Below are 24,919 nucleotides of genomic sequence, written 5' to 3'. Positions count from 1 at the left end.
ATTTTCAGTGCATTTTGATGGGTAGTATAGCCTAAAGTGAAAATAGTGTAATGTACTATATTACTTTCAGCACTTCAAAGGGCAATYTTTAAACATGTATGTTGCATTTTTTTGCTATTGGTTTAACTGGTTGTTAAAACGGTTAAATTGATATCATTATGTTGTGTTTTGGTGATTTAAACCAATGTACTCATTATATTTCACAGTAAACTTATATTTTGATCAAGGGTTGTGTGGTGAAAGTAATTAAATTAAAATAATCAGAACACATATACAATATCAGTTATTTAATATTCTTACATTAAATTACATGTTTTTGATTAAATACAAAAAAACAACAGTATAGGATCATCAAAAATGATGAACAAATACTTTTTCTCCTATTTCATAATTTCTCCACCTTTTCAATCGATTTAATCTCATTGTGAGATACTTATTTTTGATTTAATAAGATGCATAGTTTGGAGTAACGGGTGAGATATATGGACAACTAACAATGTGAATAGTATACAAACATACAAACATGTTCATGTGAATAAATAAAGAAATATGAACAATCAAATGATAAACTGCATGGACATCTTCTTGCACTATAGGGCACCAAAAAGGCTGTCTTGTGGTAATAAAAAAAATAAAAAACATTCTTTAGCTTGAGTAGGATAACACCATTTCATAAATAAATATTACATAAATAGAATAGTAAGGTGGCAGTAATGGCCATGCCTCTGATGTGTTCACAGAGTAGTGTCTTCTACACATTCCCATGTCTTTTTCCACGTTTTTTCCCCCCCAATCTTTTCCTCACGCCAATCTACTGATGGCCTGAAAAACATATTTTGGTAGTTAGCACACTGCACACTACAATCATTTGCCTTCGTTGAAGTGTAGATGACATTGTTGTTAAAAGTCTGACTGATTTATAAAAACCTGATACCTTTTGAAGCAGAGATTCCAACTGTTGTACACATTCCTGGCTGTCCTTTGGATAGGAATCACATCCTTGGCAGACTGTTTTCTGAGGGAATAAAGGAACACAGAAAATGTTAGTTGGCTCTCACAATTTAACTTATTTTCTGGATAAAATGCTCATTTGAAGTTACTCTTGGATTTGGACTGAAAATAGGCCTAGTAAAGTAACTATTGCCCCTAACATACTTTCCACGTTCCCTCAAATGATTACGTTCAATAATGATGATCATGATGACGCTAATAATGTAATTTGGAAAATAATGGCAAGGCTCACCTCTCTCTCCTCTTGACTGCAGGAGTCCAGACTTCCCAACTAAAAACCCGAACAAAGCAACATGTTAATATTTTTCCACACAGTCTTGCTATGTACATTTTTATATAAATATACATTTTTCACATTTTCTTAAGTGACTCACAATCAGTTGGTTGTTGAGGTTTTTGATAACTTTACGCTGAAGGATCTTATTTTTGGCATTGAGATGAGGTACCATGGCCCGGAAGCACTCCAAGGCAGATTGGGAACAGCACTCCTGTAAAAAAAAAGCAAAAAGAGACACTAAATTATGGAATGGAACAAGACTGGTTATTCTCCACTAATTAAACTAGTTGTGGCAAATCAATTGATTGTATTTTGATACTCTGTTACACTCGCATGTAAACGTTGTAATGTGGAATAGGAACCACATGAGGGCGCTGCTGTATTTAAGTGATAATACGCACGAAGCCAGTGTTTATAGGATACATTGGCACTGGTGTTTAGTTTTGGGCGGACAAACCGTGCGAATATATCCTCCAAACACCGGATTCGARGGCATTATCACTTTTATAMAATGGGTTACCAACATATTCAAWTAATGATTGAAATATTTTCATTAGTGCTATTTTGAGGAATTTATTCATACTATGTCATCCTTCCACGATATATAGTCCTGACACAAATCAAGGGTTGCTACCCAAGCCGGCTGGTCATTCGTTCTATCGGTTCGGTTGCCAGAGACGAGACCAAGTCGTTGTCTTTTCGTTCGAAATCTATGAATTCGACCCAGTCAYTTTTACTTCGTGCCAGCTCTTAGCCGTGGTATATTGCCCATATACCACATCTCCTCGGGCGTTATTGCTTAATTAAGCAACATACAATCTTCAAGATAAATCAGCCATTCATCACACTGCTACATTTCATTAACCAGAACTTCTACCAGAATACATACAATATTTCCAGTTCATGCCAGCCAAATGTATTCTATTGAGCCACATACACCTAATGCCCACAATGCCTATACTTCATAACATAACCCGCTTTCAAGTATGTTGGTCCTCTCATAGACATAGTTAAATTGTAATAAGTCATGCATTTTCTTACAATTTATATTGATTGTGTTATCATTTGCTACAAAACCCTGACACACAATGGTCATATTCTGCTTATCAAGGTAAGACTTTCCCGTCTACCCTGGCACATCACATCCACACCCCGACAAAGAAACAATAATGTTTCCACCAATGTATCCAATACAGAATAATATCTTTCCCCGCTTCACTGAGATTAAATAGAGAGATGTTTTCACTGTTGTTACTTGCTGCCTGTTTCCAGTTTCTCCACTTTGACTGGGTGTTTCACAGAATAGAAAATAACTCTCTTTGCTGACATGACAACACATTTTCCATGTGGAGGCTTTCATTTGTCTCTACCATTAGGCAATGATATTTTCCCCATGCGGTGGGCCTCAAACTTTTGAGTCTCAAACAATAACTGTTAGACGGCTACACTCTTAGAAAAACGGGTTCTAAAAGGGTTCTTCGGCTGTCCCCGTAGGAGAACCATTTTTGGTTCCAGGTAGAATACTTTTGGGTTCCATGTAGAACCCTCTGTGGAAATGGTTCTACATGGAACCCAAAAGGGTTCTTCAAAGGCTTTTCCTACGTGGACAGCCGAAGAACCTTTAAAGGTTCTAGAAAGCATCTTTTTTTCTAAGAGTGTACAGACACAACTTTATATTTAGTGTCAAAACGATAACATGGAAACCTTTTGATCAAATGTTTACCTATTAAACATTGGTAACAGACTGGTTCCATGGTATACTAATGAAATATTTGGCCAAGTTTAGGACAACTATGTTCAACTCACTGTAAGATATAGTCAAACATTTAGTAAAACCACAAGGAATTCTTATTAATAAGGAATCTTTAACAGCACAGTAGCACAGTTTGTCTCTTGGGGATAAGCCACAGAGACATGGTAGTGTGATTACTCATTGCAGTTCTCCTAAATGTGCACAAGAGACATGGAGCTCACTTTCACATTGACTCATTCATGCACAGAACTCTGACAATAACACATGCCAAACTGGATTGACTGTCAGGGCAACTGATAAATAGCTGAAAGAAAAATCATTCTCTTATCAAGTGTTTTTGTTTTATGAAAGAGTTTGTGATTCTGAGTGTGTGGGCCTCTACTCTAATCATATGTTAACACTGTAAATGTATTACACCTACTAAGATAAAACCAACACATTTCTTTTTTTTGTAGATTGTCCATTAATACTTTAAGTTAGTTTATTTGATTTAGTAATTCACATACCGTAAAACCAATTGATCCATGCTAGTAATTTAGCTGAAATGTTTTTAGTAAAACAAAATAGTTTTCCATGAAAATATGTAGTACTGTGTACCTTTCTACTGTCTCCACATCCTGTTATAATGACTAAAGGATTACTAAATGAATTACATCAAATTAGACTATTATATAAAACTAAGTATTTACTCATAATTGGTGATATAGCTAATTAACTATACACATAATTTATGCAAATCTATTACACATGTAATTACACTGTTTATTGCTTTATAGTATTGTTAATTGTGTCATTTTTTACCATAATGTATCACACCATTATTTCCTGACCTCACAAGACCACATTTGCCTGCTCTAGTACTAGCGTCCTACATTATGCAATATACAGTAGATGGGAGAGCATAAATGACCACAATAACAGAGGCCATTCATTGTTTGTGAGTTTTCTGACTGATGTTAGCATGAGCTCCATATGTTTGCAAAGTAAATGAGCTATAGTGGATTTCCCTTTAAAAATCACTTACTTCCATATCCATTGAAGGAGTGTTCAACATCACACTGTTGTGCTGCAAGACAACAACAAAAAATGTTGGTACTGAGGTTGCATTTTATACATATCAGCCCCAGAGATGTAGTATTACCGTTATGGTAATACTTTCTGAGCCATTCACAGCCTTTATAAATGTAAAAAGGCAATAGATGCATTGCAGTACACAGTATAATGCATAATAAAACATGCTATAATCATTCATAAAAGCGCATGGTTTCTTGCAAGAGTCCATCAAATACATTAAGCGCTTATAACGCATAAGCTTTGAGAAAGTGTTAAATAAATTGCAGGTTGACCTACCTTCACACTTTTGTTGAGCGCTTTTAATTCCTTTATTACTTCAGTCAGCTTCAGTAATCTCTTACTCTTGTCTGCATGCACCAAAACACAGGTGATGGCTAGAAGACAACAAACAAGCAGCTTCATCTTTTCTTAACTTTCTTTAACGATGGCACAAATTACCCAAAGGATGCTGTTCAAAATGTTTACTGGTAATGTGGACAGGTGTCTAACTTACCTATATATTTGTCCATCAGGACACAGGAAAACCACGTTTGAGATATTGGAAAACTGTGGAAAGTGATTGAATGAGTAAACACATTTTCTTTTCCACTGGCCATTACCACAGCGTGAGCTCAGAGTTGCATCAAGTGGTGGGTGCGTGGGGCGTACGGAAGCGAGAGTGACAACGAAAGCATGCTTTCTGCACACAAGGCAGGAAACTACAGAGCAGATTCACTCTGAATCAGAGGACCTATACATCTAATAGGTTTTATAGGTAACAATAGCCTAAATGTATCTGCAGACACATCAAATAGCTGTTTGTGTGTGGTTGGCCTCCTACACAAGCATAACCTGTAGGAACAACAGGAAATTCTTTGAAGGACTACAACAATGACATTACAATGGCTAAGGGAACTCCACAATATTTCCCTCTTCTGGGAGGATATACTTTTGTACCAACAGAAAGGAACCCTTTAAACCAGAGTCCCACCTGAAAGCTACCCCCGAGACTGAGGCCTGCTGTTTATTACTCCTGAAATCTAAATAAAATTCAGCTCATGTTTTACTATCAGTGTCTGTCCTTGTAGTATTGCTCATTTTGGGAAATGTATAGTTTTGATAATTATGGTAGAATTCCGCATCAATCCCACAGTGGTGAAATCTCAAACAATTCCATAGAAACCAGTGAAAGCTGGAGAGAGGGCTGTTGATTTCAAACAGACATACGAGCTAGGGGGTGATGTTACCAGCATGTGTAGGACCCTGGCTGAAGTTCATCAGTACTGTATTCTCTGTGTATTGTCACATGTTAAGATTGCATCTTTAGGTTGGTGTGGGGGTCGCTGAATCATAGAATCACTAGTCAATAAGAATGTAATGAGTTCAGTCTTACATCATCTGTGGTGGCTGAGTGTGTTTCAAAACACTTCACAATTTCATTATCTCTGGCACTTAATTCATACATTTTAAATTGAACAAATGTCAAATAAAATATACAAATTATACCTTTACAATTTACCCAATCTTATTAATTTGATAATCAAACTGGGGGAAAATGCTAGTGTTTTTTTTAACTTGGGGAACGTATCTTCAATGAACTATTTGTCATTATAGCAGTACTTTAACACTTCAGCTGTTATTTTTTACCTCTTGTCATTTTTTGTTGTTTGATTCCAAACGGTGTCGTAATAATTCCCTGTTGGGGAAAACTGAACAAGCATCACCATGATTTCATGTGAGATAACCTCAGGTGTTAGTCAGACAGGAAGCTGTGTAGTGTCCAAGTGTGCGTAAGCCGGTTTCTGCAGCGTCAGCGGTCTGAGGTTACCTAAGGAGTTCCATCCTCTTACAGAGTGGATGCTGTACTACTGGCTTCTATCTGAGAGGAGGAAGTGAGCTTGTGACAGATTCAAGAGAAAACCCCTCCTTCCCTGTCGCTCTGGTCTTTGTTTCAGCATAAAGGAAATAGTGGGTGGGGACTGGGCCTACGAGCTGTGAAGCGAGTAACACTAGCAGTACTCAGTGTCATTATATAGGGGAAAGGCCATGGCGAGCACCCCTTATCGTCCTGTTGGAAGGCGTATCTCTGTAGGACTGTTATTTCATTCCTAGGGAGTACATTTAGTTGTCTGAGAGTTGGTTATCACTCATGGAAGGGATTTCTGTCCTCAGGTAGACACGAGATGAATCACAACTTTCCTTGTCCAGTCATGTGAATCTACCAATACGACCTGGTGTGATAGTGTGCTATATGCTAGTGTGAGCAGTTTTGCATTGAGTGGAGGTAGCTGTCTTGGAGAATTCTGTCACTGTGAAATCAGAGTGAGAGTTGTTTTCTGTGGTCAACCGTGTTAAACGCAGTGCAAGACATGTGGCTTCATTACAGCTGTACAGACAATTTTCATTAACCGTAATAAGGAACTAGATACTGAACTACTCTTCATTACTTTCAGAACATTTGTGATAGTTAATGTACACAGTTGATGTACACGTATTTTGTGATGGTTAATGTACAATAAAACTTAGGGCAGTAGTATAAAATGTTTGATTCAAAAGAATAGAGATAGAATCAAAATGTTGATGCGCATGGACCGTGTATGTGCATTAACACATGAATTCAAAATACAACTGTATGGCTCTTGCTCAAGGGATCACATGTTTTGTAATCTGTTATTATCAGGTGCTTGGAAGTAATCTGCCCAGAGACTACAGATGGAAATTAACGGTTATATATATATAAATCTGGTGCAACGCACAATTTCTCCGTTTTCTGATAAACATATTAAATAAGTTCTTGAAGGGAGGGGATAAAGTAAGTGAGACTCCTGAGAAATATTACTCACCACTTTCTTGGCAATCAATCCTTTTGATGGTAAAATAATTTATATTGTTAGTCTTTAGTTGATATAAATCTCTAAGTAAATGAGTTTGTGGTCATACTAAACAACCCTAAACAGAGTAAAATAAAGAATTACATGGATAAATCTAACTTCAAATTTGAAGTTTAAATCAATGGAATTCACTGCAGTTTTTTTGTGTACATTCCCCTACATATTTATTTGGACAGTGAAGCTACAACTTTTAATTTGGCCCTACACTCCAGCATTTTGGATTTGAGATCAAATCCAAAATACATAAAATACATAAATTGTACAGATACATAAATTGCTTTCATTTCTAAATTGTAAAACAGATACAGTGCCTTCAGAAAGTATTCACACCCCTTTTTCCACATTTTGTTGTTTTACAGAGTGGGATTAAAATAGATTTAATTGTCATTTTCTTTGGCAATGATCTACACAACATATTCTAATATCAAAGTGGATGAAAAATCCTAACATTTTAAGGGAAAAAACTATCAAATTAGATAAGTAGTCAACCCCCTGAATCAATACATGTTAGAAACACCTTTGGCAGCAATTACAGCTGTGAGTGTTTCTGGGTAAGACTCTAAGAACTTTCCACACCTGGATTGTACAATATTTGCCCATTTATTATTTTCAAAATTCTTCAAGCTCTGTCAAATTGGTTGTTGATCATTGCTAACCAACTATTTTCAGGTCTTGCCATAGATTTTCAAGTAGATTTAAGTCAAAACTGTAACTCGGCCACTCTGGAACATTCACTGTCTTCTTGGTAAGCAACTCCAGTGTAGATTTGGCCTTGTGTTCGAGGTTATTGTCCTGCTGGAAGGTGAATTCATCTCCCGGTGTCTGGTGGAAAGCAGACTGAACCAGGTTTTCCTCTAGTGTTTTGTCTGTGCTTAGCTACATTCCGTTTCTTTTTCATCCTGAAAAACTCCCTGGTCCTTAACGATTACAAGCATACCCATAACATGATGCAGCCACCACTATGCTTGAAAATATGGAAAGTGGTACTCAGTAATGTGTTGTATTGGATTTGCCCCAAACATAAGACGTTGTATTCAGGACGAAAAGTGAATTGCTTTGTCACATTTTTTGCAGTATTGCCTTGTTGCAAACAGGATGCATGTTTTGGAATATTTGTATTCTGTACAGGCTTCCTTCTTTTCACTATGTCAATTAGGTTAGTATTGTGCAGAAACTACAATGTTGTTGATCCATCCTAAGTTTTCTCCTATGCACAACCATTCAACTCTGTAACTGTTTTAAAATCACCATTGGCCTCATGGTAAAATCCCTGAGTGGTTTCCTTTCCCTCTGGCAACTGAGTTAGGAAGGATGGCTGTATCTTTGTAGTGACTGGGTGTATTGATACACCATCCAAAGTGTAATGACTAACTTCACCATGCTCAACGGGGTATTTAATGTCAGCATATTTTTTACCCATCTGTCAATAGGTGCCCTTTGCGAGGCATTGGAAAACCTCCCTGGTCTTTGTTGTTGAATCTGTGTTTATGATTCACTGCTTGACTAAGGGACCTTACAGATAATTGTACTGTCTGTCTCAGGTACAGAGATGAAGTAGTCATTCAAAAATCATCACTATTATTGCACACAGAGTGAGTCCATGCAACTTATTATGTGACTTGTTAAGCAAATATTTACTCCTGAACATATTTAGGCTTGCCATAACAAAGAGGTTGAGTACTTATTGACTCAAGACATTTCAGTTTTTCATTTTTAATTAATTTGTAAACATTTCTAACAACATAATTCCACTTTGACGTTATGGGATTTTGTGTGTAGATCAGTGACAACACATCTCAATTTAATTTTAAATTCAGGCTGTAACACAACAAAATGTGGAAAATGTCAAGGGGTGTGAATACTTTCTGAAGGCACTGTATGTATGAATAAATACTGAAATAAACGGTGACATGCTATACTGTCACCTCATATAAAACATTTGATCTCAAATCCAAAATGCTGGAGTATAGAGCCAAATTTACACATTTTTGTTTCACTGTTCAAATAAATACATAGGTGAGTGTATCTCTGTTGCATTGGCTAATCATGTCATTATTGAACTAGGACAGGACTTTTCATTTGGTTATGATATAACAATCATGAAATACAAACACTTCTTGATTGTGACAGATATACTTTGTACTCCCACCTACAGATATTTCCTACACTGCGGTCTCCTCACTGTAAAGTGTTAGTGAGCATTTCCGGAGAGGCTGACGATAACACTCAACATACTGGGCGTTTAGCCAATATGACGGCTTGTGATTGTTTATTTGTTATGATTTTTTTTTAAATTGTGAAATCAAATTGGACTATGCAATCTGGAACTGTGTTGGTTAAATTTGGTCAGGTGTGCCTGCTTTCAGAATGATTCAAAATGAGAAAACAGAACAACAAATGGCCAATATTACGGTAAGTATACCGGAAGAACGAATTCCGTGGGTGGGGGATCGCCTCTGTTGGTCCTCCACATTAAAAGGGAACCATTGGTTCAACCTACTCAGGAACATACATTTATTAACATAATAGGTACCTATGTGTGCCTCCAAAAGGTTATCAAGGTGAAGGCTTGCTTCACTTAGATCAAATCTTAAACACAAACATGTCAACATATCTCTTTTATTGAACTGAAACCATTTTCCTACTGTGAATAAGTAGTCTACTACAGCCTGCTGCTTTGTTTTCCATTCATTGTTGTTTGCCTGTATGCATTATAGTATCAACCTCTTATACTCCTCAATTGAACATTCATAAATTACATACAAATCTCGTTCTGTTTGTTTGAGTTGTCCAAAAATGTTTGTTTTTATTAGTTTTTCTATCTGATTTTCCTTACGTTTTTATTATGAAAGGAAAGGGTGACATGCACAGTTTAAACAACCTCATACACAGTGATGAATAACCATCATGCAACAACAGCCATCATTAAACATGGTACTCTGATAAATACACGTTTATTAATTAAAGATGGATATTTGTCCCATGTTTTATAATTGTACATCCTCTTGCAAAAGTGGTTTGATAAACACCTCAAACTCAAACCGATTTACAATTTCAAATCTGGTCTGTTTCTAAATACTTTCATTCAGCAAATGTAATATTTTCCAATAACGACACCTCTCCAATTTCTAATACAGAGCTTGAAAGTGACCATTAAAATGATCTGGTGAACTTCAAGAATGTCACATACAGTACTTTCTAATCAAGCTACTCTAGAAGGTTCAACAGAATGGGAGAGTTCCATAATAAAGACATACATACCATTAAGGAAATCACCCTTTGTAAACCTCTACCAAGACCAATGTGCCACTTCTACTTTAGCTTATATCACTGTTTAAATAATGGTTCCTTCTAAATAGTCATAACAATGACACATACTTGACCTTTGGAGTTAACGGCTACCATCTTTTACAAGCAACGATGAAAGGGCAGTAGCGCTTTGGTGCTTGGGAAATGGCTTGATTTATGGGAATAGAGAAAAAGCAGCCTGGGTGTGGGAGTCCTTCAACAACTTGGTGAACTCAAGATTTTCAACCACAAGAATAGTAGAATAACACTAAATTTATCAGGGAGTTTTGTTTTTACACCTACCTACATGTACAAATTACCTCGACTAACCTGTACCCCCGCACATTGATTCAGTACCGGTACCCCCTGTATATAGCCTCGTTATTGTTATAAAAATAAAAAAAATATGTACTTTATTTAGTAAATATTTTCTTAACTGCATTGTTGATTAAGGGCTTGTAAGTAAGCAGTTCACGGTAAGGTCTTCTACACCTGTTGTATTCAGCACATGTGACAAATCAAATTTGATTTCAGTCATAGTGAGACCAAGGTCTCTACAGATGAGCCCTGAATTACAGAAAATTCAGAATGCAAGCAGAAAGAAAAACACGGTCATAAAAAACAAACACATTCATCAGTAATTAGGTCCTCAATCAGCTTTCTGAATTTCCCTAGAGGCACCAGAATGTCAAATTTAAGAACATTTTGAAAATTGTTCCACATAAGGTGCAAGAAAGGTAAATCAGCTTTTAGTTAACTCAGTAGAGACCAAAGGAATTTCCAGAATTAGCCATCCCTGAGACCGGGTGTGGTAACTTTTATGTCTAATGTTTAGTAAAGATGTTCGGTACAGGGGGACTTTTTGTAAAAGGGCTTTATGAATGGAAAAATAGCAATGTATCAATCTACGTGACATCAAAGAGGGCCAACCAACTTTCTGCTAGAGAATGTAGTGATGAGTACTAAAATTGTTGCCTGTACTAAAGCGCAGTGCACGAAGATAAACTGCCTCTAACAGCTTTAATGAAGTGGCAGCTATGTTCATATAGATGATGTCGCCATAGTCTACGACCGATAGGAACGTTAACTGAATAATCTGCTTAATACTATTTAGCAAGAGGCAGAATCTATTTCTAGAAGAAACCCATTTTTATTCCCAGCTTCTGAACTAACTCATCAATATGCTTTTTAAATGACCGTTTTTCATCCATCCAGATGCCCAGATATTTCTATGCAGGGACACGCTAAATATGGACACCATTCATATTTATGCGCTATAGACAACAACATATACTTAGTTTTACCTGCATTCAATACTGATTTCAGGTCAAAGTTTTTCTGTAATACAATGAAGGCAGACTTGTTCAGATAGAGCCTGGTCAACCGTGGGGGCAATCGCATACGCAACAGTATCATTGGCATACAAGTGCAGGTTACAAGTCGATATGCCTAATGTAAACAGTCAAAAGTACAGGACCCAGAATCGACCCCTGCGGGACACCTTTCGTGATATCCAGGAAACCTGATTTAACACCATCAGTAGATACACATTGAGTTCTATCTGTCAAGTAATTTTTAAACCAGTTACATGCAGCCTGGACTAGGCCAATTGAGGAAAGCCTCCGAATTAACAGTGAGTGATCAACAGTATCGAAAGCCTTTGACAGGTCATTGAAGAGGGCACCCCAATGTTGCCTTTTATCCATACAGTTAACCACATAATTTATAACTAGGGATGCAGCAGAGATAGTGCTATGACCGATGTACAATTAGAATACATTTCAAAGATAAGATCTTAGCTGAGAATTCATAAAGAATTCTAGTAATTTAGGTCACATTATTTAGGTGAATATACACTACATGACCAGAAGTATGTGGACACTTGTCAAACATCTCATTCCAAAATCATGGGCATTAATATGGAGTTGGTCCCCCCTTTGCTGTTATAACAGCCTCCACTCTTTTGAGAAGGCTTTCCACTAGATGTTGGAACATTGCTGCACGGACTTGCTTCCATTCAGCCACAAGGGCATTAGTGAGGTCGGGCACTGATGTTGGGCGATTAGGCCTGGCTCGCAGTCAGCGTTCCAATTCATCCCAAAGGTGTTCGATGGGGTTGAGGTCAGGGCTCTGTGCAAGCAAGTCAAATTTTTCCACACAGATCTCGACAAACCATATCTGTATAGACCTAGCTTTGTGCACAGGGGCGTTGTCATGTTGAAACAGGAAAGGGCCTTCCCCAAACTGTTGCCACAATGATGGAAGCACAGAATCATCTAGAACAGTGGTTCCCAAACTTTTTATCGTCCCGTACCCCTTCAAACATTCAACCTCCAGCTGCGTACCCCCTCTAGCACCAGGGTCAGCGCACTCTCAAATGTTGTTTTTTGCCATCGCTGTAAGCCACACACACACTATACGATACATGTATTGAACATAAGAATGAGTGTGAGTTTTTGTCACAATCCGGCTCGTGGGAAGTGACAAAGAGCTCTTATAGGACCAGGGCACAAATAATAATATAATAATAATCAATCATTTTGCTCTTTATTTAACCATCTTACATATAAAACCTTATTTGTTCATCAAACATTGTGAATAACTCACCACAGGTTAATGAGAAAGGTGTGCTTGAAAAGATGCACATAACTCTGCAATGTTGGGTTGTATTGGAGAGAGTCATTTTCCACACACAGCCTGTGCCTGTATTTAGTTTTCATGCTAGTGAGGGCAGAGAATCCACTCTCACATAGGTATGTGGCTGCAAAGGGCATCAGTGTCTTAACAGCAACATTTGCCAAGGCAGGATACTCTGAGCACAGCCCAATCCAGAAATCTGGCAGTGGCTTCTGTTAAATTCAATTTTCAAAGAACCTCTTGTTGCAATTTCGATGAGGCTCTTTTGTTCAGATATCGGTAATTGGACTGGAGGCAGGGCATGAAAGGGATAACGAATCGAGTTGTTTGTGTCATCCGTTTCGGGAAAGTACCTGCGTAATTGCGCACCCAACTCACTCAGGTGCTTCGCTATACCACTTTTGACATTGTCCGTAAGCTTGAGTTAATTTGCACACAAAAAATCATACAATGGAAAGACCTGTGTGTTGTCCTTGTTAATGCAGACAGAGAAGAGCCCCAACTTCTTAATCATAGCCTCAATTTTGTCCCGCACATTGAACATAGTTGCAGAAAGTCCCTGTAATCCCAGATTCAGATCATTCAGCCGAGAAAAAACATCACCCAGATAGGCCAGTCGTGTGAGAAACTTGTCATCATGCAAGCGGTCAGACAAGTGAACATTATGGTCAGTAAAGAAAACTTTAAGCTTGTCTCTCAATTCAAAAAAACGTGTCAATACTTTTCCCCTTGACAACTAGCACACTTCTGTATGTTGTAAAAGCGTTACTTGGTCGCTGCCCATATAATTGCATAGTGCAGAAAATACACGAGTTCAGAGGCCTTACTTTAACAAAGTTAACCATTTTCACTGTAGTGTCCAAAACTTCTTTCAAGCTATCAGGCATTCCTTTGGCAGCAAGAGCCTCTCGGGGGATGCTGCAGTGTACCCAAGTGGCGTCGGGAGCAACTGCTTGCATGCTCGTTACCACTCCACTATGTCTCCCTGTCATGGCTTTTGCGCCATTAGTACAGATACCAACATGAGCAGCAGCTACGTTTGGCTACATACAGACCGTTAGTGGAATTCCCGTGAGAGAGTAACGGTTAATGTGATTGGATGTTAATTATTTGACTAGGCTACCTGTATTTGACATTGTGTTGTTATTTCGGTGAACACTAGATGGTTTCATTTTTGGCAGTGAAACAAGGCTACTCGGGCAAGAAAAAAAACTCACCCAAATGTGAATAACATTTTTATTTGGCGTACCCCCGAGGGCATTGCGCGTACCCCAGTTTGGTAATACCTGGTCTAGAATGTCATTGTATGCTGTAGCGTTGATTTCCCTTCACTGGAACGAAGCTCGAACCATGAAAACAGCCCCAGACCATTATTCCTTCTCCACCAAACTTTACAATTGGCACTATGCATTGGGGCAGGTAGCGTTCTCCTGGCATCCGCCAAACCCAGATTAGTTCGTCGGACTGCCAGATGGTGAAGCGTGGTTCATCACTCCAGAGAACGCGTTTCCACTGCTCCAGAGTCCAATGGCGGCGAGCTTTACACCACTTAAGCCGGCGCTTGGTATTGCGCATGGTGATCTTAGGCTTGTGTGAGGCTGCTCTGCCACGGAAACCCATTTGATGAAGCTCCCAACAAACAGTTATTGTGCTGACGTTACCTCCAGAGGCAGTTTGGAACTCGGTAATGAGTGTTGCAACTGAGGACAGACAATTTTTACACGCTTCAGTGGCCTACCACTTCGCGGCTGAGCCGTTGTTGCTCCTAGATGTTTCCACTTCACAATAACAGCACTTACAGTTGACCGGGGCAGCTCTAGCAGGGCAGACATTTTATGAACTGACTTGTTGGAAAGGTAGCATCCTGTGACGGTGCCACGTTGAAAGTCACTGAGCTCTTCAGTAAGGCCATTGACTGCCAATGTTTGTCTATGAAGATTGCATGGCTCTGTGCTCGATTTTATAACTGCCAGCAATTGGTATGGCTGAAATAGCTTAACAAACACAATATATACAAAAGTATCTCCAGCTATCCACTAACTAGACATTTTTATGGGATAACAATATATTTCTGAGGGCACGGTGACTGTTCACTAAACACTAGACAGAGGGGGTACCTTTCTCAATCTCACTATGGTCACGTTGAGAAAGTGGACTGACTGATTTGACTCATGGACCTATTCTCAAAATGCAATATTCTCTGCTGGTTTGTTATACATTTTGGTTACTTGATTAATACACATTTGTGCATCAGATGCAAGGTACATTTCCCCAGATATATTGTGTTTGTAATATGCACTAATGCAATTCCATCTTAGAGATTTGAAACACATTTGAGATAAATGTCTTTGATTAATATTTTCCATCTGACTCAATCTCTGAATCAGGTTATCAGAACTTTTACAATAACAAGCATTCTCAAAATAATACAGTTCTATGAGGCTTGGAAAAATACGTAAGCATTATATCCTGTTTATTTAGGCAGAGCGGAATGGTTCATTTTCTTACACCTCTACGTGTCATGATTTATCTGCATGCCTGATCATCTCACCGCACATCTCTGTATTGCTATGCTTGTAGTCATGTCATTAAAATCAAATCATGTATGTCGTCCATGTTTCTTTTATTGTATTGCTGTGTTTTGGCCTGTTAGCCAGGCATACTGGTTCTCAGATGACTTGCTTAAAGAAAGACCTGTAAGTCAAACGGCCAAGACCCTGTAAAATGTTCAAATCAATGTAATGATCCATGTAATTACAATATAATGACCCAGCATTTGTGGGAGCAGGATGGCAGTCTGCCATTGTCTGAATAAGCCAGACCAAATTAGTTATGGTTACTGACTCACCCAGTGATCACTTTTACTGACAGTTACTCATCTTACATTCAACACAGTCATTTCTTATACCATGCATGGAGTTATCCGAGAGTGACTTAGTCATGACATTCAGCCAGCCATATTTTTATATTTAACTAGGCAAGTCAGTTAAGAACAAATTCTTATTTACAATGACAGACTAGGAACAGTGGGTTAACTGCCTTGTTCAGTGGCAGAATGACTGATTTTTACTTTGTCAGCTCGGGGATTCAATCTAGCAAACTTTCAGTTACTGGCCCAATGCTCTAACCACTAGGCTACCTGCTGCCATAGCTTATGTTTATTTGATTTATTTGATTCAGAGCTGTAAGTTTGTCTAGATAATGTGAAGTGTATAATCAAAAGCTATTTTAATAAGCAAACTGTAACTGAACTTGAGAAAAAGAGCTAAATCATATGTCTAAGTTAAGACAATTATAGCTGCACTTCATTTCATATGTCACAAGAGGGAACCAAATAGCCATAGGAGCCATACAGTAATAGGTACAAGTGTCCTTGGAATAAACAATATCATTTCACTTCCATGGTAAAGAGGAGACCATAACTTAGACTTTAACTATGATTTAATTAAAATAGTCAAGATAAGTAAAATATGAAATATTTAAAAAACCATCTAAAACATTCAAAAATCTGTGTGTAGATCTGTTAAATTTACAAGCCATATAAAAAATAAAAAAAACACGAAATGCTATTTCATAAAGTACCCTTAAAACAATCAAAAGGCATCTAAGTGAGACTGTTCCAGCAGTGGGAGATAAACCTTGGGAAACATAAGACATTCAATATAGACTTGTCTTCTTCATTATCCTTAGAAACTCCTGCTCGTTGATCTCTCCATCTCCATCTCGGTCTGCTTCGTCAATCATTTCCTTTGAAAGATGCATTGTTTTAACAGTCAGGATTTCTGCATTGAGTATGTTTAGATGTGAGCAGAACGCCAACAAGTTACATCCTAACATACCTGCAATTCCTCATCTGTCAGGTTTTCACCTAGCTCCTTGGCAACTCTCTTGAGATTTTTGAAGGAAATTTTTCCTGTGCCGTCATCATCAAATAAGCGGAAAGCCTTTAGGATTTCTTCTTTTGAGTCTTTTTCACTCTGATTAACAAAAAAAAAACAATATATCAAGATTATGTAGCGAGGAGACAAAATTCCAACCAAAGACCTGCCAAAAGATTTCGAATAAAAAATGATTGGTCATGTACACAGATTTGCTATCGCAGGTGCAGGGAAATGCTTGTGTTTTCTAGTGCCAACAGTAATATATATTTTGACTGGTACTAATATACACTACCGTTCAAAGGTTTGGGGTCATTTAGAAATGTCCTTGTTTTTGAAAGCAAAGCTATTTTTTTGTCTATTAAAATAACATCAAATTGATCAGAAATAGTTTAGACATTGTTAATGTTGTAAATGACTATTGTAGCTGGAAACGGCAGATTTTTTATGGAATATCTACATCGGCGTACAGAGGCCCATTATCAGCAACCATCACTGTGTTCCAATGGCACTTTGCTGATGCTCCAGATACTCAACTAGCCTAAAGAAGGCCAGTTTTATTGCTTCTTTAACCAGCGCAACAGTTTTCAGCAGTGCTAACATAATTGCCAAAGGGTTTTCTAATGAACAATTAGCCTTTTAAAAGGATAAACTTGGATTAGCTAACACAACGTGCCACTGGAACACAGGAGTGATGGTTGCTGATAATGGGCCTCTGTAGATATTCCATATAAAATCTGACGTTTCCAGCTACAATAGTCATTTACAACATGAACAATGTCTACACTGTATTTCTGATCAATTTGATGTTATTTTAATAGACAAAAAAATAGCTTTGCTTTCAAAAACAAGGACATTTCTAAATGACCCCAAACTTTTGAATCGTAGTCTGTGTGTGTGTGTGTGTCTCTCGCACACACACACACACACACACACACACACACACACACACACACACACACAGTACCAGTCAGAAGTTGACACACATACTCATTCTTTATTTTTACTATTATTCACATTGTAGAATAATAGTGAAGACATCAAAACTATGAAATAACACATATGGAATCATGTAGTAACCAAAAAAGTGTAAAACAAATCAAAATATATTTTAGATTCTTCAAAGTAGCCACCCTTTGCCTTGATGATAGCTTTGCCTACTCTTGGCATTCTCTCAACCAGCTTCACCTGGAATGCTTTTCCAACAGTCTTGAAGGAGTTCCTACATATGCTGAGCACTTGTTGGCTGCTTCTATTTCACTCTGCGGTCCAACACATACCAAACCATCTCAATTGGGTTGAGGTCGGGTGATTGTGTAGGCCAGGACATCTGATGCAGCAATACATCACTCTCCTTCTTAGTCAAATAGCCCTTACACCGCCTGGCCAGAGCTTGAGAGGATCTGCAGCGAAGAATTGTAGAAACTCCCCAAATACAGACGTTACAAGCTTGCAGCGTCATACCCAAGACTCCTCAAGGCTGTAATCTCTGCCAAAGGTGATTCAAAAAAAGTACTGAGTAAAGGGTCTGAATACTTATGTAAAATGTGATATATCCATGTTTTATTTTTAATACATTTGCAAAATTCATCATGGAGTATTGTGTGTAGCTCTGGAGCAGATTTTCATTAAGGATCTCTGTACTTTAATCCGTTCATCTTTCCCTCGATCCTGACTATTCTACCAGTCCCTGCCTCTGAAAAACATCCCCACCACCATGCGTCACCATAGGGATGGTACCAGGGTTCCTCCAGACACGACGCTTGGCATTCAGGTCAAAGAATTCAATCTTGGTTACACATCAGGTCAGATAATCTGGTTTCTCATGGTCAGAGGTGGAGTCCACCACCACAGGTGGACTCCAATCAAGTTGTAGTAACAACTCAAAGATGATCAATGGAAACAGGATGCACCTGAGCTCAATTTCAAGTCTCATGGTCTTATGTAAATATGTTTCTTATTTTTTATAAATTTGCTAAAACTTCTAAAAACCTGTTTTCACTTTGCTATTATGGGGTACTGTGTGTAGATTGATGAGAAAAAAATGAATATAATACATTTTAGAATAAGGCTGTAATGTAAATAAATGTGGAAAAAGTCAAGGGGTCTGAATACTTTCCGAAACACACAGTATATAAAGGAAATAAATAAATTAGACCCTAATCTATGAATTTCACATGACTGGGAATACAGATATGCACCTGTTGGTCACAGATACCTTAAAAACATTTTTGGGGCGTGGATCAGAAAACCAGTCTGTATTGGTGTGACCACCATTTGCATCATGCAGTTGATCAGGCTGTTTATAGTGGCCTGTGGAATGTTGTCCCACTCCTCTCCAATGGCTGTGCGAAGTTGCTGGCTATTGGCGGGAACTGGAAAACGCCATCGTACAAGCATCCCAAACATGCTCAATGGGACAGGTGAGTATGCCGGCCATGGAGGAACTGGGATATTTTCAGCCTCCGGGAATTGTGTACAGATCCTTGCGACATGGGGCCGTGCATTATTATGCTGAGGTGATGGCGGCGGATGAATGGCATGACAGTGGGCCTCAGGATCTCATCACGGTATCTCTGGGAATTTAATTGCCATCGATAAAATACAATTGTGTTCATTTGACAATAACAGCACCATCAGGCACTCTGTTCACAACGCTGACATCAGCAAACCGCTCGCCCACACGACACCCTACGCGATGTCTGCCATCTGCCCGGTACAGTTGAAACCGGGATTGAAGTCAGCCCCGAAGTCAGTTACAAAGCCAAACTGCAGTCAGGTCAAGACCCTGGTGAGGATGATGAGAACACAGATGAGCTTCCCTCAGACAGTTTGTGTTGAAATTCTTCGGTTGTACAAACCCACAGTTTCATCAGCTGTCCGGGTGGCTGGTCTCATACAATCCAGCAGGTGAAGAACGCGGTCTGCAGTTGTGAGGCCAGTTGGACGTACTACCAAATTCTCGAAAACAACGTTGGAGGCTGCTTGAACATTAAATTATCTGGTAACAGCTCTGGTAGACATTCCTGCAGTCAGCATGACAATTGCACGCTCCCTCAAAACTTGAGACATCTGTGGCGTGGCATTGTATTGTGTGACAAAACTGCACATTTTAGAGTGGCCTTATTATTATTGTCCCCAGCACAAGGTGCACCTGTGTAATGATCATGCTGTTTAATCAGCTTCTTGATATGCCACACCTGTCAGGTGGATGGATTATCTTGACAATGTAAAAATGCTCACTAACAGGGATGTCAACATTTTTGAGAAATAAGCTTTTTGTGTATATGAAACATTTCTGGGATCTTTTTTTAGCTCATGAAACATGGGACCAACACATGTTGTGTTTATATTTTTGTTCAGTGTATAATTGTGAACCAATCCTTTAATCTCTTCTTGACTAAGAAAATACATACCATTTTCTGTGTCATCATACAGAGAAAGTCATTAAAATCAATGGTCCCAGAGCCCTCCTTGTCGATGTCTGCTATCATCTTCTTGATCTCTTCTTTCTTTGGTTCAAAGCCAAGGGCACGCATGGCAACCTGGAGCAGCAGAAATAAATTAATTGTTTATATTCAAGAAACAAAATAAAAAAGTTTTTTGGGGGGAAAACTAAGCATACGCTGAAACAGTGGATGGCATTATGGTGACTAGCTGAGTGAACCATTTATATTCTATGGTATAACCTACCTTGAGTTCCTTCACGTCAATTGTTCCTGAGCCATCTGTATCAAACAAGTCAAAGGCCTCTCTGATCTCCTGCTTTTGTTCCTCTGTCAAGTCTGGTTTAGGACCTGCCTTTTTCCTCTGGTTGGAATTGGTGTTGGGTTTTCGGTAGCCTGAAGCCTGTAACATAACAACAAACTGTCAGAGTTTACCTGTAAAGCTGATCATAAGGGAAACATTGATAGTATCACAATAAGCCTTATTGTAGATGGCCAGCTAATGTTACCCTATGTAGCTTGAATTGATGCGGTGCCGGTCCTACCAGCCGAATGCTGGTAACAGGTCAGATTTAACATCTATTCAGAATAGCAGATTTTGATGCACTCTGTGTATACTGCTGTTCTGAAGTGCATTGATAAATTGGATATGAACACCATGTGGCTGGTAAAGGGTCTGTTTTGGGCACTGCTGCTCAGTGAGATGGTACACATTAAAACTGAAAACATGTTGTGCATGGGGGAGGAAATTACTTGGAGAAACTATCAAGGAAATGGCACTTGGGCCCCAAGTCAATGATGCTAACGCAATTAGCCAACTTAACTATCTAGCTACATGCAAACGTTTAGCAAACGGAAGTGCTGTAGTGGCTTAAACCCTGTGAAAGTGATCTTAAAAGGCTAACGTTATTTTTGCCACCAGCTAGCTAACGTTACTAGCCACAACGTTGCAGAATTGCTGCTGCAAAGAGTTGGGTGACGTTACAGTAGCTCACTAGCTTGAAACCCATCTGTGTAACGTTACCTAGCTCAACGGACAAATAGAAACTGCTAGCTGACTAGCTAGGAAACTATTGATAACAGTTACTAAAGTAGAGCTACATACCATCTCCAAATATCAGCCCTGCGACGAACAAAATAGGTGTATTTGAACTTAACGAAGTGTATCAGGCGACATGTAAACAAAGCTTGCCTAAAACTACTGTGGTATGCGTTATTTTAAATGACAGGGGAACAGTCCATCAGAAAATGAGTAAACCTTCAGGAAATGACGATGAGGGCTTGCTTTGACCAATTGTGAGGTAAGTGGGTGGGACATAAGCGACGGCGACCGTTTGGTTCTTTTCTTGTCTCTTAGCAACAAGTGGGCGCTTATTTGCGCACGCGCACACACGGATTACAACTGGAGCAGAGCTTGAGCCAGGCTGAAGCTCACAGAGAACCTGGAACTGTAGCACGCCACACAAAGTTCTTAGGAAAAAGTAAGTTAATCGTTGTGTTGTGCTATAGATTTGCTAAATTCATATTATCTTCCTAGCAAGCTAAGCCTTTCAATGTACATTATCCGATGTTTTAGGGCAGGACCAGGTTGATGTTAGCTATCACAGCTAGCTAGCATGCTAGCCAGCTACACTGCAGAACTACACCAAAGTATTTATTGCTGTATCTCTTACTGTGTATTAATGATCCTTCTGGTAAATAGTTTGGAAATGTGTTCTATTTTTACACAGAATGACCCTAATATAAAATTCCTAACATGTCTATCTTACAGGCGTCACAGAAAATGGGAAGTACAATTATTAGTCAAAGACTTCATGTTGGACTGCAGCAGCTCACAGCTTTGGCGGCTGTCACACATTCCTTTTTGGGCCCCAATAAAAACCACAAGTTTATTCAAGACGAGTCTACCGGGGAGTCGTCCTTGGTGTGCACATGTTTCCGTGTCTTGGAGCACTTAGACCTGACCTGCTCTGTAGGTCAGCTGGCCAATGAGACAATCCAAGCTCACCAGAAGGTCTTCCACTCAGGTGCGGGGTGCCTGCTATTTATGGCTGGGGTCTGGAGCAGGGCTGCCCTCGAATGTCTCCACAGAGGCATTTCAATCCCACATATTGTGTCAGCCATGTCTGAAGGGCTGGATATATGTTGCGAAGTCTGCAGGTCAAACAGTGTGTCGATTGAAGACGTTCGACCGGTTGCTTCTGATAGTGGCACATCAGTACTCCAGGGCTCTCCACACACAGTGTTACGTAACCCTGTCACAGGGATGAACTCTAGCCATGGGGCCCTTAACAACAAGAAACAAAGCAGAATAAAACTCACTCACAGCAGACATTTTTGTGCAAATGATAAAGCTGATGAGAACACCACACCAGGGTTATTTTCCCATGCAGTGAGTTCTAAAGAAGTTGATATTCCTCACCTCGCTGAAGCTGTGAGCCATGGCTGTGTGGCTGCAATGAGCTTAGTGGTTGAGGTGAGCAAGATACAGTCAAAGAACAATGGAAGCGGTGACAGCTGTAGAACATTTGATGTCAACAAGCTGGTAACGTGCACTCTGCCAGGCTTGTCAGAGGACCATTCATGTGTTTTACCAGGTTGTGTTATTCTGCTCTCTGCAGAGCAGGCTTCCCTTGTACATCACATGAAAGAACAGAAGTGGCAAGTTGTTCTCATTAATGGAGATCTCAGTGAAAAATATCGCCATCTTGGTTTCAATAACAAGAATGACATCAGCCAAGTGACCGACAAGTTGGACTTGAAAGGCCTCAGCAAAGAAGATGATTGGGAAGACAATGTTTTAACAACTCTGTTGAAAAACAATGTGAATCTAGTTTTAGTCAATGGAGAGGCGAGTGAAAGACTCACCCAGCACTGCATGAGTCACCGTATACTTGTGGTTGAGAGGGTGAAGCCTGACATTTTGAAGGACTTTGCAGAAACAACAGGAGCTGTCCCTGTCACCTATGCCACACAACTGAGTAAGCACTGCGTCGGCACCGGAGTACAAGTCTCCATGTGAAGAGACTGCAGGGGCAACGGAAGGAGAGCATCAATGGCTGTGAACATTGTCGCTGATCGCACTGCGCTGGTCACAGTGGTCCTCACCACCTCTGTGCACAGCAAGCTGCAGACCTTGGAGGACTGTTTCTGGGGCTGTGCCTATCGCCTACACCACACACTGAAAGACAGGAAACTACTCCCCGGTGCTGGAAAGACTGAATTGCTTTGTGTTCAAACCCTTCAAAAGCACATTAAAGATAATGGTGAGCAAACAAGAGGCAAAGATGGAACCTCTGCCCCACAAGCTAAACAAGGAAGAGCAGGAAACCCACACAGGGCTGATGTGTTTCAACTCATGGCAGATGGTTGGATGGACTACATTTCCACTCTGATGTTGAACAGTGGAACATGTTCAAAAGTGGACGCTTGGACTACAATCAATCAGCAGCTGAAAGATTTCAATGGGGGATTATCTCTAGATGCTAATTTCTCAAGACTGCTATTGAGAGATGACACCGAGGATGGTATGATGTCCCCAGATATGAAGCGCAGTGCAGGGAAGGTCTATGACAATATGACAGTGAAGTTTGAAGCATGGAGGAAAGCCCTGGATCTTGTTTTCCTTGTGTTACAGACAGACACTGAGATCATTACTGGCATAGATCCTAAACAAGTGGAGGGGCAATCAAATGTTATGGTGCTTTGATCGTTTTAAGTCAACACATTTCTGCGTACTATCATTTTTGTATATTATCATGAAATGCATAACATGTCTAAATGTGTTTTATTCTTTGAATCCAAATATGCAGAAAAATGAATAAACTTTTGTAATTTGAGGTATAATTTAAGTTATTAGAGCTTGTCAGCCATTAGTAAATTACACTGGCCCAGCAACATTTTACCACATGGGGGAGACAAAGGATATGAACGTTAATCCATTTCACATGGTTTCCAACTCTATGGCTATATCAATAAACATGTCAAAATCCAGTCACTGAGGTGCTTGTGTGTTCAGATCTCAGTAAATGTTTTCATGCTTATCCCCATCCTAGAATTACATGTAAATCATCTTACATCCCACCTCGTACACAAGTTATATTATACGTTCCACCCAAAGCCAAAGTTACAGAACAAGCATTTGATTAAAACATTTTTTTGAACCTTTATTTAACTAGGCAAGCCAGTTAAGAACAAATTCTTATTTACAATGACGGCCTACCCCGGACGACGCTGGGCCAATTGTGTGCTGCCCTATGGGACTTCTAATCACGTCCGGTTGTGATACAGCCTGGAATTGAACCAGGGTCTGTAGTGACGCCTCTAGCACTGAGATGCAGTGCCTTAAACCGCTGCGCCACTCGGGAGCCCAGAAGCATAGCATGTGACATGTCATATTTTATTAACCTCTTATCACTGACTACAAAGTGAGCATTATAGGCTATTGAGGTGGATTTCACAGTATTGCATTCAAAAATGGAAGATCATAGCTCATCTTCTAAAACCCAATGAACAATAAATGCACGGTTCAAGTGTCACTGATATGGCCGAGGGAAATCATTTTTTTCTTCCAGTGTTTGCATGAGTCTCTATTTGCTTCCTTTGTGTTATTTGCCTATGTGTCTGCACTTCGAACACTGCATAGGTCTAAGTCCCAGCCAACAGGACATGGTTTCATGACTTGC

The 24,919-nt window shown here is 39.3% G+C and overlaps 3 protein-coding genes across 3 annotated transcripts; 1 reads left to right on the top strand and 2 right to left on the bottom strand.

Annotated features, from left to right (window-relative positions):
- Positions 1–274: 274 nt before the first annotated feature.
- On the bottom strand, positions 275–4,711 carry il21 (interleukin 21). The gene is made up of 7 exons (XM_070444149.1): positions 4,609–4,711; positions 4,392–4,489; positions 4,066–4,107; positions 1,386–1,499; positions 1,244–1,282; positions 935–1,015; positions 275–822 (listed from the first exon to the last, which is right to left on the bottom strand). The coding sequence occupies exons 1-7, from the start codon at positions 4,709–4,711 to the stop codon at positions 802–804; spliced, it is 498 nt and encodes a 165-aa protein (XP_070300250.1). The 3' UTR covers positions 275–801.
- An 11,622-nt stretch (positions 4,712–16,333) lies between these two features.
- On the bottom strand, positions 16,334–21,458 carry LOC111965799 (uncharacterized). Its single transcript, XM_023990103.2, has 5 exons — positions 21,340–21,458; positions 20,482–20,637; positions 20,205–20,333; positions 16,750–16,887; positions 16,334–16,657 (listed from the first exon to the last, which is right to left on the bottom strand). The coding sequence occupies exons 1-5, from the start codon at positions 21,340–21,342 to the stop codon at positions 16,568–16,570; spliced, it is 516 nt and encodes a 171-aa protein (XP_023845871.1). The 5' UTR covers positions 21,343–21,458; the 3' UTR covers positions 16,334–16,567.
- Positions 21,459–21,626: 168 nt separating this feature from the next.
- bbs12 (Bardet-Biedl syndrome 12) lies at positions 21,627–24,228 on the top strand. The gene is given in 2 exon segments (XM_023990101.2): positions 21,627–21,715; positions 22,006–24,228. A coding segment is annotated over 1 exon segment (1,926 nt). The 5' UTR covers positions 21,627–21,715; positions 22,006–22,017; the 3' UTR covers positions 23,944–24,228.
- The last annotated feature ends 691 nt before the right edge of the window (positions 24,229–24,919 follow it).

The sequence above is a fragment of the Salvelinus sp. IW2-2015 genome, linkage group LG6.2, assembly GCF_002910315.2.
Source record: "Salvelinus sp. IW2-2015 linkage group LG6.2, ASM291031v2, whole genome shotgun sequence".
NCBI classification, from domain to species: domain Eukaryota; kingdom Metazoa; phylum Chordata; class Actinopteri; order Salmoniformes; family Salmonidae; genus Salvelinus; species Salvelinus sp. IW2-2015.
The sequence above is the reverse complement of the archived record's forward strand: the minus strand, read 5'-3'. Positions and strand labels throughout refer to the sequence as shown.